The sequence below is a fragment of the Typopeltis vanoorti genome, chromosome 1 (genome assembly GCF_054136105.1).
Source record: "Typopeltis vanoorti isolate ZY-2024b chromosome 1, IOZ_Tvanoo_1.0, whole genome shotgun sequence".
Taxonomy (NCBI): domain Eukaryota; kingdom Metazoa; phylum Arthropoda; class Arachnida; order Uropygi; family Thelyphonidae; genus Typopeltis; species Typopeltis vanoorti.
In genome coordinates this window covers 124,347,938-124,367,404 of record NC_143549.1, presented here as the reverse complement: position 1 = coordinate 124,367,404, position 19,467 = coordinate 124,347,938, and the positions used below count along the sequence as shown (strand labels likewise).

At 33.6% G+C, this 19,467-nt stretch overlaps 1 protein-coding gene across 1 annotated transcript in view; it reads right to left on the bottom strand.

The window, feature by feature from the left end:
* The window catches only part of LOC150110383 (uncharacterized), a 34,523-nt gene extending 21,713 nt beyond the window's left edge, over positions 1-12,810 (bottom strand). Inside the window, exons 1-2 of the mRNA XM_090393412.1 lie at positions 12,779-12,810; positions 4,075-4,197 (exon numbers count right to left, since the gene is read on the bottom strand). Coding sequence (XP_090249538.1) covers positions 4,075-4,168 — 94 coding nt within the window. The 5' untranslated portion in view covers positions 4,169-4,197; positions 12,779-12,810. The remainder of the gene's footprint in view (positions 1-4,074; positions 4,198-12,778) is intronic.
* Between the last annotated feature and the right edge of the window lie 6,657 nt (positions 12,811-19,467).

Below are 19,467 nucleotides of genomic sequence, written 5' to 3'. Positions count from 1 at the left end.
TTGTGATTGCAGTAATTAGTTGCACAGCTTATTAAAGTTGCACCAAGTGCACGATAACTATTGGGATGATTTTGGTGTGATTAAGCCACAGTCGGCCAACTTCGATTGCCAGATCTCGATATTTAGTAATTTTTCCAGTTCTTGTTGTTAATGTTTTTATCACTGGGTACTGCAATATCGATAATCCAAACCTGTCGATGTTCGATAATTGTGAGGTAAGGTCTATTTGTTCCAAATGCCGATCAGTTTGTATTCTAAACTCCCAGAGAATATTTGCTGTTTCGTTTTCCAATACTGTCTCTATTTTATGCTGCCACCAGTTATCAGAAGTAGGAATGCCATATTTTTGCATACATGCCAATGAACTATTTTGGCCACTTGATCGTGGCGGTATTTATAGTCAGTTTGAGCTAATTTGCTGCAGGCACTGATTAGATGTTCTACAGTCTCATCTTTCTGATCGTATAATCTGAATTTGCTGATATTATTGATGTTGAAAATGTTCGCTTTGATTGCATTAGTTTGTAACAGTCGCGCACCCAGGGAGGGTGCCAACCCGCCCCCCAAAAAAAAGTTAAAAAACACTAGAAAATTTTCAAAATACTTTTCCTAATTAAAATTCATTTTTTTAATTTAAGTTGTGTCGTGTCTTCTATTTCTATACTGCTTATGAATTAGGGGTCACATAAGATGAGAGAACCCTATAACAGTGTTTCTCAAGCTATGCTGGCTTAAATTAACCAAATAAATCTATATATTTTAATTATCCAAACAAAATAAATGAAAATTGAATAAGTAAGTAAAAATTATTGAATTAAAATGAATACTTAAAAAAAATAGCAGCAGAAAGTTCATTTCATGAACATTCTGCCACTATTTTAATTTGTAGCGGCATAATGATGAGTAATAAAAGAGGGGTGAAGTGAAAAACAATATGGTTTTATTGCTTCCACCTTCCCTTGCTGATTTTTGTCAAATTTGAAGTGAACGTGTTATCCACATGACCACATTTAAACCAATTGCTTGTTGTTTGTTGATTTTCATTGTCGAAGGTTTTCCTCCTCCAACCAAGGCTCGATATATCTTCAAAAGTGCTAAGTAATACTTAGACAAAATATGTTGCGAGTTAACTCCAGTATTTATACATTTTTCGGAAATCGCGAGAAAATCAAGCTGACAAATGAGTTGAAATGCTAACTCACTTCAACCGAATTCCAATAATATGTAAAACTGCCATAACAGTATTCACTATACTGTTATGTGTTTTGAATGTGCATATATATATATATATATATGTGTGTGTGTGTGTGTGTGTGTGTGTGTGTGTGTATGCAGACACATACAGTATATCTTAGTTTTAACACGTTTAGGAATTTTAACACTTTGGGTTGAATTTTATTGCTACCAAGCAAAACTCACACGATCTAATTAATAACAATAGTTTTCAGTTAGATACTGTGTTTGCAGGTGCAACATCTGGTTTTGCTTGAGTCTATATATACAGCGAAGGTTTCACTGACATAAGAAAAGTACTTGTTTTTCTTGCCTCTGCAATATAGTGGCTATTGGGGGAAGGCCTGTTGTTTACCGCAGAAACAAGTTAGTATCGCCTTGCCCTGAACGTGTTTCAGCTTTTTTTCATTTGCGAGGTATATGCGAAACGTTTTAATTTCTTTTTTCGAAAAGTAAAATCAGAGGTAAGAATTATATGAGAGCACGTACGGTATTTCTATTATGGATAAGTACATTGGTACCTTCTTTAAACGGAAAAATATCTCGGATGATAGTGATAATACAAAACGAGTTTGTAATGTCAATTTGTGTGTAGTTTGTAAAGAGAAAGAGGTGTGTAAAGAATCCACAGAAACACAGAATTCCCATCAGTTGCAATGCGATGATATTAATACGCTTAATATTATCGAAAGATTTGCTGATTTGCTGGACACTCGACCAGTGGATCGCATTCAAAGGTAAATACAATTGGTTAGTTTGTAGGAACATTTTTCTGTTTTGTAACTTTTCTTCCTTTACGCTAATTATGCCTATATTATCGTGTTATTATTCAACAACTGTTTTCAGCTTTGAATGTGTATATAAGGTAATCTGAATCACGGTAGTCTGATTACGAACGCGTGATGTTAGAAACGGGGAGGTTTAGAGCTTCCCCGGATAGTATTCAAAAAGTAAATACAATTGGTTATTTTGTACATGGCCCCGAAACTTTTTAGTTTAGAATTTAACCACTGGGAAAGGGTTTGTGTCCATCTCAAAACTCTGAAACAGAATTTAAAAACATTTTCCAAATAACTTTTTATAAGAAATTTCTGTGATTTCACGGTCCATTTCAGGCTTGCGGTCACAAGAACGACCTTTCCTTGGAAATTTTGGAAAACTAAATCTCATTTAGTTTTCCAAAATTTCTCACAAAATTAGAATGCATAAAATAGTTAAAGCTATCTTAATATCACGTCCATCGCCAGCAGACATTTATTTCTTCCAAAAAAAAAAAAAACAAGTGAGACTATAGAACTGAAGAATTTCTTAACTGAAGAAACTGACAGGCGCAATCAATTTCGAAAAAAAAACTAATAAGTAAAATACGAATTACTAAAGAGTTAATGAATCACGTTATTAAGCGTTAATTTCAAATAATTAATGACTTAATCTTTGCAGAACCAAAATATTGAAAGCAAGATAGTATATTTGTTTCCTTTGAGAAGCTAAAGACTGAGTTTTCCAACTTACTTTGAACAAACGCTTTAGTTTAATCTTTTAATAATTCTCAAGTGGTTTCCCCGTTTAAAAATCGTAATTTCTTAGCATTTCCTTTAAGGCTTCTGTCAGAACATTTGGAAAACTAAATAAGATTCACCTTGTCTCGTTTTACTCTTAATCATTTGCCTTGAAATGTAATCCTTTTGATCATTACAGATTTACACAGGTAAATTGTAATTCATATATTTACTTGAAAGCCAAATAATGCTAATCTAGTTTAACATTGGAGCTTCACTTCAATATCGGGCAGTATACCACTCTATATGCTTAATTACCTTAAACCACTCAGATCAAACATACCTTGATGTGGTAAGTTTGGTCTAAGTCGTTTGAAAAAAAAGTCTCAGCACAGTTGAAAACGGTCTGGCTAAGCTTCAAGTAAAAGAAATTTTCTCTCGCTTAATCAATTGCGAATTAGAATCAAACTCAGTTTGGATTTGAAATCAATAGGTCACTAACATTTTTCGACAAGCTCGTAAGGATATTCGGACAAAATAAACTACACTACTGTAAAATTATGCGTTTTCTTATATATCCTTATCCTGGATTTTATGGCGCCTTTTCTGATCGGGGGGTTTATTTTATAATATCGTCACTTAATCTTACACGTTCCTCCTTTTGTACTCTAGATTTCTGCCTTCTGTATTCTATACTCCTACCTGAGAGCAATGGAAAAACTTATTTAGATTTTATGACTGCGCCATCCATGCCTCAATATGGTGCAAGAAATGTAGTACTTCCAGTAGGTTATTAAATCTTCCACAACAAAAATCTCTTAATCGTCCCCAAGTTAATCGTTTGCTTTGCAGTCCTGGCCCTTTTCTCACTTACTATTTATATCAATGTTTACCGCTTAGGTTCGTTTTTTATTTTTCTTTTCTTCGTCTCACGTTTTCGATCTCTCCTCCTTCAGATCCTCCTCTCTTCTCCTTCGCGGGATATGGATGACGATTTATCGGCAAGTTGATACACCGGCGATGGGTCGCGAATTGTCAGGGCCTTCACGGACTTAGATAAGCGGAACAGCTCACAGACAAGTTCGAGGGTACCACAGCTCATTGGTCCCTGGAAACAATTTCAGGGTAACAGTCCCCGTAAACTCCATATCGTTAAGGAATGGGTCAAGAGGAACTTGGACATGCATGAAGATGTATGAAATTTGCTACAGCCAGTGTTATCGTGGTGATTGGTACGCACGGTACTACCGCGTGCGGTCTCTGTACAGCTAAAGTTTAAATGATATGCTTTTAGTAAATACTATTAAACATACATTTGAAAAAATTTCATTAATATACTCACAACATCTTGCGCAATAAGAAAGGAGGGCGAATTCGTACTTGTCACCAACCACTACATTCAAAAGAGCTGCGAGGAGAAAATATTTTGAATTCATATCTGATTCGGCCGATGATATCCTAAACTCTGAAAGACATTTGAGGAGAATATTGACACAACTTATATTATGAATAATAAAGAAATATGCCTATAAAATTTAGGAATATAGTTATTATTATATCATCTGATGGTATTCCAATACTGAAACAAATCAAGAAGTCAAAGCAATAAATTCTATTATTCCATGACACTTGTGTTGTTACATGTTTGAATGCTTTCAGATGTAAACAAATTCTGCTGAAGCAAAGTTGAATTGGAAAGAAAACTAAAATATTCGTTGATAAGTAATTACATTATCACTTACACCTCACTCATGAGACAAAAATTATTCCTGTTTATTCCAATTACGCAGCTTTTAATATTTTTAAAATTGGTGTTTTGTGTCTCGTATTTGCATTCTCTATCTCGCCTCCAAATATCAATCGGATCATTGGGTGTGAACTCAATGCGGGGACGAATAAGATATTTTAGTAGATAAATTTCCACATCCTAAGTTCTTTCCTTTTCTCCCTATATTCCTTGAACTTTTTTCGTTTGCGTTATAAATATCTAGTTCTCTTCTGATGTTTTTATTTCTTATATAGTCTAGTTTTTTGCATCCTTTAATTGTTCTTAAATATCTCATCCCTACATCTTGTATTTTACTTTCACCTTTCTTTTTAACGGTGCATGTTTCCGAACCATATAGCAGAGTGGAAGTGGTCGTTACTTTATAAAAATTTTGTTCAGTTTCATAACTTGTTTTTTTTATGGGGTGGCTTTTTAATTGTTCCACAGATTATCTGAAATTTCTTTATTTTCTCATGCCATGATTTTGTGTGCGTGTGTGTGTGTGTGTGTGTGTGTGTGTGTACCGGCCGTGGTGGATAAAATAGTGAGACAAATTGCACTTCCTATCCATGTTATTCAATAGGTGTTACAGAATCGTAACTAGATTTTGCTAAATGTCTATAAACGTCATTGGGGTGTTTCTAATTCGTAAAGCGAGTTTTGAAGACCATTCTTCATTGCCTTGTAATATAATCTGGTGACTTCGATGCCAAAGGTTATATTCTCGATGTCTATCTGGCAAATTTGAACATTTTAAAGTCTTTGACTATAAAATATAATTGGACCCACATTATTTTCGATTTTATAGATTTAATGATTTCATTTTCAGATATGCAAATATGTGCAAAAAAAATAAATAAATACTAATTAATGTGAGATGTCAGCCGCTCTCTTCATTTTCCGTATATTCACAACTGCCAAAATCCCAATTCTTCCGCAATAAGGAAGGTGGAGGCAGGCCGAACCGATATTTAAAAGGTTATTGCTAAAAGAGTATCGCCTACTTGCTTTGAGAGAAAAAAGCAAAAGGCCTTTGAAGAATTCATTTTGCATGAAATGGTTTAAATACAAAAATATTAAATATTATAAATACTATAATTCAGATTTCAGGTAGCAATCCATAACATTTCTTAAACACTCTAGACTAGCGTCTATCATAGCAGTGTTGAGTAGGTTCTATATGACGATGACTGAATCTAATCAACACGTAACTGAACAAATTTCAAGTATTTTTGTTTCGGATTATAAAAGGCATGCTATTTATAATAGTGCAGTGAGACCATTTAATTTCAAGATATTTGTTTTCTTGTTTCCATATTATAGAACACGTGCATCTGCAGTCAACCACAGGATACCACATGATGACAAATTCTTTCCATCTCTTAGTTTTGGACATCTCGAGATTCCGCGTGTTCTATGGGATAGTTTACATGTTTCACGAGGTACAAATTGAATTTTTCTGAAAACATACCCGCAAGAGTGTTATCTCTAAACTCGCCTTCAGCTGAAAGGCTTATGAAACAATCCTGGCGTTATTGAAATGTATTTAACGCATGCCTTCCCGGCCTAAGGATCAAGTTTTTAAAAATTTCTTGGTATCTTAAACGTATAATACACCCACGATAAAAAAAAATAATGTATATATATATATGTATATATATGGCACGAGTAAGTAGATTTATGTCAGCCTGCTTGGCCGAGCTGCTAGCCATTCCGCTCTCCAGCCAAAGGACTAAGGTTCGAATTCCGTCGTGAGCATGGACGTTTCTGATTGTCTGTGGAAACACTAGTGGTGGTGGCGGGGGGGGGGGGTAAATGGCGTTCGTGTAATTGCGGTTAGTTGTATTTGGTGGATTGAGTGGTGGAGACAGTGAGATGTAGAGCAGGTGTCCTCCCTCGATGAGTCTTCAGACTCCCTGGAGGTGTTACGTAATAATAATAATATATGAATTTTTGGTAAGCAGATTGACTCGGTTTATAGAGATGTTAAATATTATTTAAAGAGTGAATTCCCAGATAGTAGAAGGAAACAAGAAAATTTAATATAAATGTAAATTTCATATTCAATTTACTTGTTTCCCTATTATCTAGGAAATTCAGTGATTTAACAATATATATATATATATATTTTTTTTTTTTTATTTATTTATTTATTTTATTTTTTTTTTTCAAAATTCATTTTTACTAGGTCGGAATATTATAAAAAAGGTTTAATGACTATTATCGAGAGAAAAGATGACAAGATATATTTAAAAAAGATACTGCTAGTTTACTAGTTTCGTTACATGAACATCCTCTGGTATCACAATCAAGGAAGTATATAAAAAATTACAGAGACTTAAAATTGTACTAACAGAACAAGTATAAAAAACAGTAGCGTGTTTGAAAAAATGCAAGTATGAGTTCCAAACAAACGAATACTACGCGCTGTCGCGAGTGCGCCAGTACTGAACAGAAGCAACGTGTGCGTCAGAGAGATTGTAACTCGGGCTGTTGTTGATATGAGAGGAATCTAGAGAAATTTCCCTAGATTCAACAATCTTTCTTTCGAGTTCATCGTAGCACACATGAATGTTAGCAGTTTGAGTCCAGTTTACAATGTGCTGGCGGCCTTCGTCTGAGTTAGCTGAAAAGAGAACGTGGCTAGAGAGAGCGCTAGCTCTAGTCCTGTTATAGGAGATCTCTACGGTGTTCATCCAAACGTAGAAGGATGGATTTAGCAGTCTGTCCATAGTATGGCTTTCCGCAATCACATAAAATCTTGTATACTCCTGGAAACTGAGTAGAAAGATGTTTCTGTTTATGTTTGTTAAGTAATGAACGAAGTTTTGGAAGCGTAGTGAAGTTGAATTTCTTGAGAATCTTGGCCGGTTTTGGTGAAATAGAGCCGATGTAAGGCAAGGAGATGAAGGCTCTTGGGGAAGAGGGATCTTCAGAAGTAGTTGAGTGCCTGGGGGAAAGAAATTTGTCAATTTTCTTTGGAGAGAAACCATTGTTAATAAACGTATTTTTAAGAAAACGTAGTTCATTTTCAATTTCTGTTTCTTCTTAAATAATGATTTGGCTCGGTGGGCTAAAGTGGAAACAATACCACATTTTTGTGGGAGATAATGATGGGAGGAAGCATGAAGGTATCTGTCAGTATGAGTAGGCTTTCTAAAAATTGAGATTTTAATGCTCTCAGCACATCTGGTAAGTTTGAGGTCTAAAAAGGGAAGGCAGTCATCTGATTCCAGTTCGAGGGTGAAAAAGATTTTTTCATGGCACTTGTTTAGGTGGTCCAAAAATAAATAGAGGTTATTGAAACCGTCTTCCCAGATGAGGAAAATATCATCAATATAGCGGTACCAGACTTTTGGTTTAAAGTGAAAGGAGTTAATAGCTTTTTCTTCAAATTCGTTGAGAAATATATCCGCAAGAATCGGAGAGAGTGGGCTGCCCATAGACAGACCTGAGTTTTGTAAGTAGATCTTGTTATCATATTTGAAGTATCCTGACTTTATGCAATGGGAGAGAAGAGCAAAGAGTTTTTTTGATAATTTGTTCTTGAGAAGATCGAGGACTTCTTGAGCAGGAACATTTGTAAAGAGAGAAACTATATCAAAACTGGCCATTAAATCTGTTTTTTAAGTTTGATATCCTTGATTTTAGAAACAAAATCTGCATAGTTTTTAATATATAAAGAAGAAATTCCAGAAAGATTTCTTAGAAAACTCGCTAGAAATTTGGAGAGATTATAAGTGGGAGAGTGTATGCCCTCAACTATAGGTCTGAGTAGGCAGTTATTTTTGTGAATCTTGGCGAGACCATACAGTCGATATATCAAGGGATGAAGTGACCGAAGAGAAAGCCGAATGTTTCTTTGTAACTCTAAGGTGGTTTTAATAAATTATTAGTTCTATTGTGTTTCCTTCGTAGGGTCATTAGCAATTTCTGAGTAGGTATCACTATTTAAAAGTTCCAAGATTTTATTATGGTAATCAGACTTGTTTAAGATGACAGTTGCATTCCCTTTGTCTGCCGGAATGATAACTATGTTACTATTATCTTTTAAGGACTTGATAGCTTTCCTTTCAGAGTAAGAAATGTCGTCAGGTGGAGGTCTAGCTTTATTTATACAGAAAATTGCTTCCATACGGAGGACTTTAGCATCTTTGTTTGGTAATAAAGAAGCTGTCTTTTCTATCTTTGTTAAGAGATGTTCTCTAGGGATGGATGTAGGAGCAATGACAAAGTTGAGACCTTTAGCAAGTATGCTTTCTTCTGTCAAAGATAATTGATGGGAAGACTTATTGATGACAACTTTTTTTAGATAGGTAGGGTCAAAATGAGAAGTTTTGCTATCCTGATTATATTTAAGAAATCATATTTTCTAATGAGTTTTATTTTATTTAAATTCTGTATTTTAGAAGCCTTAAGAGTGCTAATTTCTTTTAAATGGTTCCAAGATGAACTGTCTAGAGAATGAGAAAAACGTGTTTCGCGATAGGTCTTCTTGGAAAAATAAGCAGCAAGACAACGTTTGGTATCACAAATGCGTTCCGATAAAAGATCTAGTTTTGCTCTCCTATAAATTCTTTCAGCTCTAGCGGTTTTTATCGATTCTTGAAAATTAAGGAAGCATGGAATAATAGAATTCCACTTACATCTTTTTAGAAATACGAGTCTGTTGATGTATAATCCAATCGCTGAGATTCTTCTGATATTCTTTGACCAGTGAATTTATCCAGCTAACATCCATGTGTGCTACGATGAACTCGAAAGAAAGATTGTTGAATCTAGGGAAATTTTTCTAGATTCCACTCATATCAACAACAGCCTGAGTTACAATCTCTCTGACGCACACGTTGCTTCTGTTCAGTACTGGCGCACTCGCGACAGCGCGTAGTATTCGTTTGTTTGGAACTCATACTTGCATTTTTTCAAAGACGCTACTGTTTTTTATACTTGTTCTGTTAGTATAATTTTAATTCTCTGTAATTTTTTATATACTTCTTTGATTGTGATACCTGAGGATGTTCATGTAACGAAACTAGTAGTATCTTTTTTAAACATCTTGTCATCTTTTCTCTCGGTAATAGTCATTAAACCTATTTATTTATTTATTTATTTATTTATTTATTAACGTTCCTACGGACGAGGTACTTACATTGCTACAGGACAAATTATCCAAAAAAATGTTCACTTTATTAAAGCATTGCATTCATTCTTGTTACTTCAGATATCACGACTCCATTTACAAACAAAAACAAGGCCTGGCAATGGGCAATCCTTTGTCCCCAGTGCTAGCTAACATCTTCCTTGAAGATTTTGAAAAGAAAGCCATATCTTCCTTCTCATTTAAGCCAAAAGTTTGGAAAAGATATGTTGATGATATATTCATTTGGAATCACGGGCACACATCTCTCAGATTTTCTTCGTCATCTAAACATCCAACATCCTAATATAAAATTTACTGCTGATCTAGAAAATAATAATACCTTACCTTTCTTGGATGTTATGCTTACACGAAGCTCTGAAAGATTAAAAATCTCTATGTACAGAAAACCTACGCATACCAATAGATATCTGCATAATTTTCTCATCATTTTCCACCACAAAAACTTGGAACTATATCTAGCTTAGGACATAGAGCACGTTCTCTCTTAAATGATCAATATGAACTACAAAAAGAAATGAATCACCTCACTCTTATTTTTAAACAAAATGGATATTCTGTAAAAACAATTAAGAAATTTCTTCTGGATCCTCCTAGGCAGTGCACAACAGAGACTATTAATTTTAAAGGTAGCATCTCCATTCCATACATTAGCACAGTCTCCAATAAATAGCTAAAGTCCTTAAAAAATATAATATCAGGACCTTCTTCACCACACTTCCTAAAATCCGTTCTCTAATCAGCCATCCAAAACCTACTCATCACAACCTTAAGTACCCGGGAGTATATAAATTGTGGTGCGATTGCAATATCCCATACTTTGGACAAACAAACAAATCTATTGAACAACGGATAGAAGAGCATAAGAGAGACATCTCTTATAAAAGATCTCATGCAACTGCGTTATCCAGTCATGTTCTTTTTTCAAATAATCCTAATGATGACCAATAAAGCCACTCCGTTTGCTGGAATAGATCAGAAAATATCTTTCGCTGTGATGATGAGTTTGAGAGGAAAATTGTTGAATCAAGGGAAATCCTGCTGAACCCGGTCCACTTAAACAACAATTTAAGTTATAACATCCCAGATAGCCATGCTGCAGTTATTTAATATTGGCGCTCATGTGAACCTGCACGCACAATTACAATAAACAATGGCAAGCCAGTTGGAACAACTTGCAAACATACAACGTTTTTATGTATCGATTATGGGAGGCAATTTGTACCTGTAATTTCCAGTTGGTTTAGATAATTCAATGTTTATTAGTATTCCTTTATAAATACCTGAAGGCTGCTATATGCCGAAACTAGTAGTACTTATCATTAAAATCTTTATATGTTATCTCGGTTTTATAGTCATTAAATCTATATTTTTTTTCAAATGTACAACAACTGAGTAAAAGCTGATCACCACATATATACACATATACACATATACACATATACACATATATACATATATACATATATATATATATATATATATATATATATATATATATATATATATATATATATGTGGTGATGTGTGTGTATATATATATACTGTATATATATATAAACCTGAAATGGCTTTCTATTTTTGGGGCAATGAATTCAATCGGGGTAATGAAAAAATGTTGCGTGTTTAGTCTCCATATACATTTCCATAGTGTTCAGAAAAATAAATACAAAAATTAATTTAAAAAATCGTTAAAAATCATTACTGGAATACTCTAGGTTTACAATCTTTTGTAGTGTGAATCACATGAAATGAAATAAAATACAACAGAGGCAAGCTAGGCCATCATAGCAGCATTCTGTGGTCTTTTAATTGTGTTCCACACATATCATAAAGGAAAACGAGAAAAGTCTAACTCAGTGCAGACAGTTTGCTATCTGGCTTTTAAACCAATTTCGAAATCGAAATTTTGTATTTTAATGGATAAGCCGTATGTTTCAATAACGAAATATCCCGATTACAATTATGAATATTTACAAAAAATATAGTTGCTTTACAAAGTCTAAAAGAAATGGAATGCGTTGGAGAGAGGAGCCGGTCAGACATAATATTTACTGATTCACCTTGACAATTTGCTATTTAGACAGGGATGCGGACATATTCTTATATACATATTGAATGAACCGTAAAAAATCTAGATGTCATGCAACTCATACGATATTGAATTGTCTCCTGGGAGCCGGTAGCTCATACCGAGAGCCTGAGCTCTTCCATGTACTGTCTACTGTTTGTACTACACCCTGTACAATTACCAATTACACTGTATTTTTTTCTGTTAAATATTGTGTGTGTGTGTGTGTTTTGAGAAACAAAAATCCGAATTTGTTTGTTGTGTGGAAAAAATTCTAACGCTTTAACGCTTTAGTTGATCGCCTAATTGCCTTTAACAAAGACTTAAACATTCCTTTCATCGTATTTTCATTCTTATAAAAGGAGAAACTATTCCAGAGTAAGGGCTTATGGGGCATTGTACAATGGTTTCCATCATGTGGTTGAAGTTGTTTCTTATGAATTTTGATGTTATTTAGTAAATGAAAATAATTTATTTTTAATAAAATAACACGATTTAATTAAATAGTGAGATTCAATCTAATTTGAATATCCCAGTAGCTTACTGTACAGTACAGAGACTATTGTGGAATAGGCATTAAAGTTCTGACATACTGAATCCTTCCAGTAAGTTTATGATGTAAGTGAAATGGACATTTATCCAATTCGGTACATAAAAGGAACGGAAGCCACATAAAACGGCTCATAAAAACAACAAACAGATAAACAAACAAAGGTAAGTCCTCATCGCGTGGTTTTCCCGCTTGATCCTCAAACTTCAATTATAACAGCAAAAAAAAAAAAAAAGAGAGAGAGAGAGAGAGAGAGAGAGAGAGAGATAGGAGTCGATAACATATGATTAAATGATAACATATGATCACTTCTTATTCTTCTTACCCGAACGTGTAAGAAGAATAAGAAGTGATCATTCACTGGTATTAACAACATCATCATTATTAAATATTACATTAAATATTAAATATTAATATAGTGAGAGTCTCTTGAAATATATAATACATGAATAAAAACGCAGTTGTCCAAATATAAAATAATAATATTTAAGCAACTTACTCTAACTGGTAGACGAAGAGACTTCCGGGAACTGATCGTCGAAATGATAGCTGAATTAGATTGTATGAGAATAAATACTCAGAGTTGTTACTATAGAGGGCACTCCAGGAAAATACCTACGTATAAGCTAGCAAATCATAAAATTGCAATTGAAATTTAGCTCTTGACAGCATAGTTGTGTTACAGACAGAGGCGACCTCTGCTGTTCATTTCCCAATATTTTGTAAACGACTATACATGAATATCGAAATCTTGTTCAACATATTAATATATCATTAAAACAAAGAATAATCACTATTTATGAATATTTTGTAAAATAATAATTAAAATTAATTTAAAATTCAATGAGTTTGAAAATATGCAGATTTTAACATAAATATTTCAGTTCTTTTTCTAAAAAGCCTTTGATTCTTTATAATATGAATACGTTCAGTGTGCATACTTCGTACTCAATACTTCTGATTCACTGATGTCATCTCTCTCTCTCTCTCTCTCTCTCTCTCTCTCTCTCTCTCTCATATCGTATGTAGTTATAATACTGGTAACTCATATACATTTTTTTGGGGCTCCGCAATAGATTTCGAGTTCACATGTGATATGGTTTGTACAAATTACAAGTTAACATCTAAACTGACTGAGAGCAGGTAAATGTGATAAAAATTATGTGGCATAATTATTGTACTCATTTGCTTAATAAACTCGCATTCAGCCGAAATGCAATAATTACAAAATAATACAGGCTTATAACATAAAAATGTCATCTCCCTTTCTAAATGTATGAGAGAAAAAGAGAGAGAGACAGAGAGAGAGAAAGAGATATCAGAACCGATATTGTCGAAATTTCTGGCTTTGGCTTTCATATATTTTCCTATTTATGTTAATGGAAGTAGACGAGAATGAGATAAATAAAAGACAACAAATCACATAGTTCAATAACCAAAGGTTGGCGTTTGGGAACGTAGATTTCTCATGACATATTTTAGCACACATTATGAATGTGTTATTGTATTTGTTGTTGTTGTGTTGCTCTTTCACCCCATGGTTACGGAAGAAGAGAGTTATATTCAAGAAAACGTTTTTAGCTGTAATGCATGAAAATACTGGGAAATAGCTTTCGGCATCCGGGTTTCTGAAAGAAAGAATTAAATAATATGTATGGTCAGTTAATTAACAGAAAACAATCGCGGTATTATTATTATTATTATTATTATTATTATTATTATTATTATTATTATTATTATTATTATTAATCAAAGGTAAGATATTCCAATACGCAGACGATACAGCTATAATATCCATCCATAATAACGCAAGCATAGCCCAAACAAATATGCATCATGACATAAATCTGATCATAGACTGGCTCACGAAAAACTCCATACACCTAAGCTCAGGAAAGACAAAATTAATGATATTCAGAAATCCACTGACTCGACCAGTTGATAGCAAATATATAACCATCCATCATCCACTTTCCAACATAAATAACACACAGAACAGCAAAACCACAACAATCACTCAGGTTGAAACAATACAATACCTTGGAATTTACTTCGATGCAGATATGAACTGGAAGAGCCACATAAACCATCTACACAACAAACTCCGAACAATAAGTGGCAAACTCTACAGATTAAAAGACATAGTTCACATAGTTTTGGGAACAAAGAGAAAATATCGACTTTATATACACTGCAATATCAGAATACAAAATACTGAAAGCAAAATACTGCATAGTGACTTATGTCACTATGCAGCTTTGCTAAAACATTATTTTGATGCCAACTACATGACAATCAGAAATACATGCCGTGTAACAAGACCTCAGACAACTAATTATATCACATATATAACAATAATCACTACGGAACAGCCACGCGAAACTTCTCCATCCCAGTAATGATAAACAAATTATCTTTTGAATAGAGAAAGCTTACAAACTATAATAGCCTGAAAAGAGCTCAAATGACATACTATGTACAAGAAACACGCACCCAAAATACCATACACACTTAATGAAACACAATATATTCCTTCAGGCTTCCAGTTCAGCGACGCATCAATACATTCCAAATTAGAGAGTGTGTGTGTGTGTGTGTGTGTGTGTGTGTGTGTGTGTGTGTGTGTGTGTGTGTGTGTGTGTGTGTGTGTGTGTGTGTGTGTGTGTGTGTGTGTGTGTGTGTGTGTGTGTGTGTGTGTGTGTGTGTGTGTGTGTGTGCGCGCGCGCGAATTTCTCAATCATAGATTTCGTATCTTCCCAACACAGCAAAAAAAACTAATAAACAATAATCAACTGGCGTCATCTTCAGATAGGCTTTCATATAAGCTTCGAAGATGAAAGCAAAGAAATTACTTCTCATCCAAGATATATCATATGTAACCAAATGCATTTAATGTGCGTATCACATGTAAACCAATGTATGTAATGTATGTATTATATGTAAACACATGTACTTAATGCAAGAATCATATGAAAACAAATATGTAATGTATGTAATAACTGCAACAAATGTATGCAATGTAATAGAAAAATTCATGAATATACACTGTATGCATGTGAGAATTAATAAATATAATATTTTGATTGCTTATGTGTAAATACTGTTGTATAATCACACCTTTTGAAACTTGAAAAATAAAAGTAAACGACAACATGTAATATTATACTACTTATACAGCTCTGAACAATATAATTGTAAACTATTACTGTGATTGTTACAAAAATAAAAAAAATAAAACAACCATTTTATCATTATTACTATTTAAATCGCATTATATGTAGCACAAAGTGCTGAACCTTGTAAAATAATATACTGAATTGATGGTCATTGAACATATGTAAATATTTGAAAATATTATTATTAATCCTACCAAACAAGCAAAGCAAAAACAGAAAAAATTACCAGTTCATATGGATAAGAGACAGCAAATTATTCCATAAAAAGACGCAAGCCGCAAAACCAATCCAAATAAAATCCGTAGAAGAGCTCATCAGGCTGCCACATTAATTGGAATATTGATGACTCGTAAAGAAGGGAACAGCACACCAACCTACAAGAATGAAGTGCATCAAGAAGATGTAATCACCCCGAAACATGATATTTGCCATATTCTGAAATCAATAACAGAATGGAAACAAGTAACTATCCCCCCAAAAAAAGGAATATCTATTCTCCACATCAACATCAGAAGCATTCAAATATACTGGCTGACCCTGCAAGCGTATCTGAAGGAATATATATATATATAGACAACATAGACATTTTAATACTGACTGAAGTTCCTACGACAAACGAAGAGGCAACCATCTACCAGATGCCACACTTCCAGCAACACAAACACCGCAGTCAAACTAAACGAGGAGGTAGTATATAATATTTACTAAACATAAACTTGAAGTGACAGAAATAAACTATAAACTAGAATAGGCAGAAAACATATGCATCGAAATTAAAAACATCAAACAAAAAAACTCCTTGATAATAAATGCAATATACGGATTACCCAAATTAAGCACCACAAATTTTCTAATTGAACTAAACAGATGGCTCTCAGCCACTAAAGAAAGCGCCGCAGAATACTTGATAATAATAGGAGACTGGGCAATATACACATAACCACTTCCTGAGAAACAATAAAACACAGATTTGCTTACGACCCTTAACCCCTCAAACAGTTGGCAAACAACTGTAATCAGCAATTCGTGAACTCTCTCCAAAAACTACAAGAAACAACCTTCCCCTCACACAAAAGAACATTCTCCACTAAGTCCACGAGCAGACCATTCGATGTGGTTCCCCACAGTAACAAAAGAAGAACTATCAATGGCAATTCAACAAATTAACCCCAACAAAGGACCGAGGATAGACGGAATCAGACCAAAAGCCATGAAGAAACACTCAACCAACCTATGTCCAGTTATACAAAAACTGTTAAATAAAATCTTCGAAACGGGACACATACCTGAAACACTAAAGACTGCATTAATCACACCTATACAAAAACAAGGAAAAAGAAACATAAGTAATTACAGAACCATCGCCACGTTGTCTATAATCAACCAAATCATGGAGTGCATCGTGCACTACAAACTCTCCACATACGTGGAAAAATTTCAAATCCTACCCAAAATACAATATGGCTTTCAAAGAATTCACAGACCTAATAAACGCTGCATTGGATAAGAATAACATTACACGTATTCATTGACTTAACAAAAGCATTTGACACACTAACACAAAAAACCTTATAACTAAACTAACGCATATCAGAATCGGAGGTCGTCCACTCGAGTGGTTTAAAGCAGTGGTCTCAAACTGGCCGCCCGTGGGCCGCATCCGGTTCCCGAAGCAATTTTAAATGGCCCGCGAATACATTTCAATTATGTATTTTGTTGTAAATAATTTTACAACAAAATTATGTATTTGTTGTAAAAAAATACATAATTTTATAGTTTTAGAGATATAGGGATATGGACTGAGCTTATGTGCGCATAAACTCAGTCCATATCTACAATTTACAATCAGTAAATTTAGTTCGCTAGCGGACAGTTGGTGACGCTTCAGTATTCTGGTGTTTCCGATGCACAACTGCGCAGTTCATATTGCAATATAGATGGAGACAAACTAACGTACGGCTTATAAAACCTGTTTATTTGTGCTTGTTGTTAGATCTACATTATATCAATACCTATCGTTTAGAATTGCGCATAACTTTTGAGTGTTGCTTTCTTACGAAAATTCATCTTGTTGAATTAAAGTTGTAAATAAAATTATAATGTGATTTTAATTAAGAGATTAAACTGCAAGACATGTCTTTAACAAAGAGTAAAAGAGAAGCGGACGAAGAAGGACGTGTTTTCAAATATAAATGGGATATTATGTACTTTTGTGGTGTTGTGCTCAATAAAATTATCTTTTTTTTTTTTTGTAATAAGGGAATATCAGTTACAAAAAAAAAATACAATTTACGTCGCCGTTACGAAACGAATCATGAAGAAAATTGAAATGTTGGAAGGCAAATTGAGGGAAGAAAATTTACAGTTTCTAAAATCTCTCTTACAATGAAAACAAAATCTTTTTACTGAAGAAAATAAATCAAGTGAAGCAACAGTTCACGCAAGTTTTGCTCTCGTACACATCATTGCAAAACGATCAAAACCATTTACTGATGGCGAATTCCTTAAAGATTGTTTGATTAACTCTGCTGAACTTCTTTGTCCTGACAAACAACAATTATTTAAAAATATTAGTTTGACAGCCAACACGGTAGCGGAACGTATTAACAAAATCGCTAGTTATTTACGATGTTAATTAATAGAAAAATGTATAGATTTTGCAGAATACTCAATAGCAGTTGATGAGAGTACTGACATCACAGATATAGCACAACTTGCCGTTTTCGTACGAGGTGTTACTGATGAATTTGAAGTAATTGAGAAATTATTAGAAATAATTCCTATGAAAGGAAGAACTGGTGCACAGGATATTTTTTCTAAAATAAAAACTGTAATAGATAAATATAAATTAAGTTGGGGTAAAATGGTTGGATTTGCAAGTGATGGTGCAGCTGCTATGGTTGGTAAAAAATGGACGGTAAAATTAAGAAATATAGTGAAAGAAGAAACATTTCAGAATAAATTTTGCACTATACATTGCCTTATTCATCAAGAAGCACTTTCTGCTAAGCGTTTGCAGATGGATAATGTTATGGAAACAGTAACTAAAACAGTAAACTTTTTCCGTGGACGAGCTCCGAATCATGGAGAATTTGTTGCATTTGCTTGAAGAAATTGAAAGTGAGTACGGTTTATTATAACGAGGTGAGGTGGTTAAGTTGAGCAGCTGTATTAAAACGGTTTTCTGATTTAACAAAAATGAAATCAAAATTTTCATGACACAAAAAAATAAAACCATCGACGAGCTACGTAATGATACATGGATAACAGATTTAGCATTTCTTGTTGACTTAACCGGCCATTTAAATATTCTGAATAAAGAGCTGCAAGGAAAGAATAAACTTAAGGCTGGCATGTATGCTTGTATTAAAGCTTTTAAAGTTAAATTGCAATTAAGGGAAACACAATTGGAATCAAAACATTTCGTACATTTCCTATATCTTAAATCCTGCCGTAATATTTCAAATGAAAAATCTGAAGAATATACAAGAAAAATAGCATTATTAGAACAAGAATTTGAAGAAATATTTTGATGATTTGGAGTCCGATTTTACATTATTTTCATTGCTATTAAAAACAAACGTGAATAACGCACCAGAAAATCTTCAAATGGAGCTAATTAATTTGCAGTGTAATATAAATCTTATTCAAAGATTTGAAGATTCAGATTTGATTAACTTTTATTCCTACTTGTCAAAAGATAAATACCCTCAGTTACGAATTTTCGCAATAAGAATAATCGCTTTGTTTGGGAGTACATTTATATGTGAACAGTTTTTTCGCATTTGAAAATTAATAAGTGTAAGAAAAGAACCCGATTGACCGATGTGCATCTACAATCCGTGATGAAGATAGTTTCTAGTAATTTTTCTCCAAGGCTACAAATTTTATCAGAATCGAAACGCCATCAACTGTAAAGTTGCAGTAAGAAATAAAGAAGATTAAAATTATTTACATACAAACATATGCATTTTTTCTGTATGTGTCGAAGAAAAATTTAATAAATCAAAGA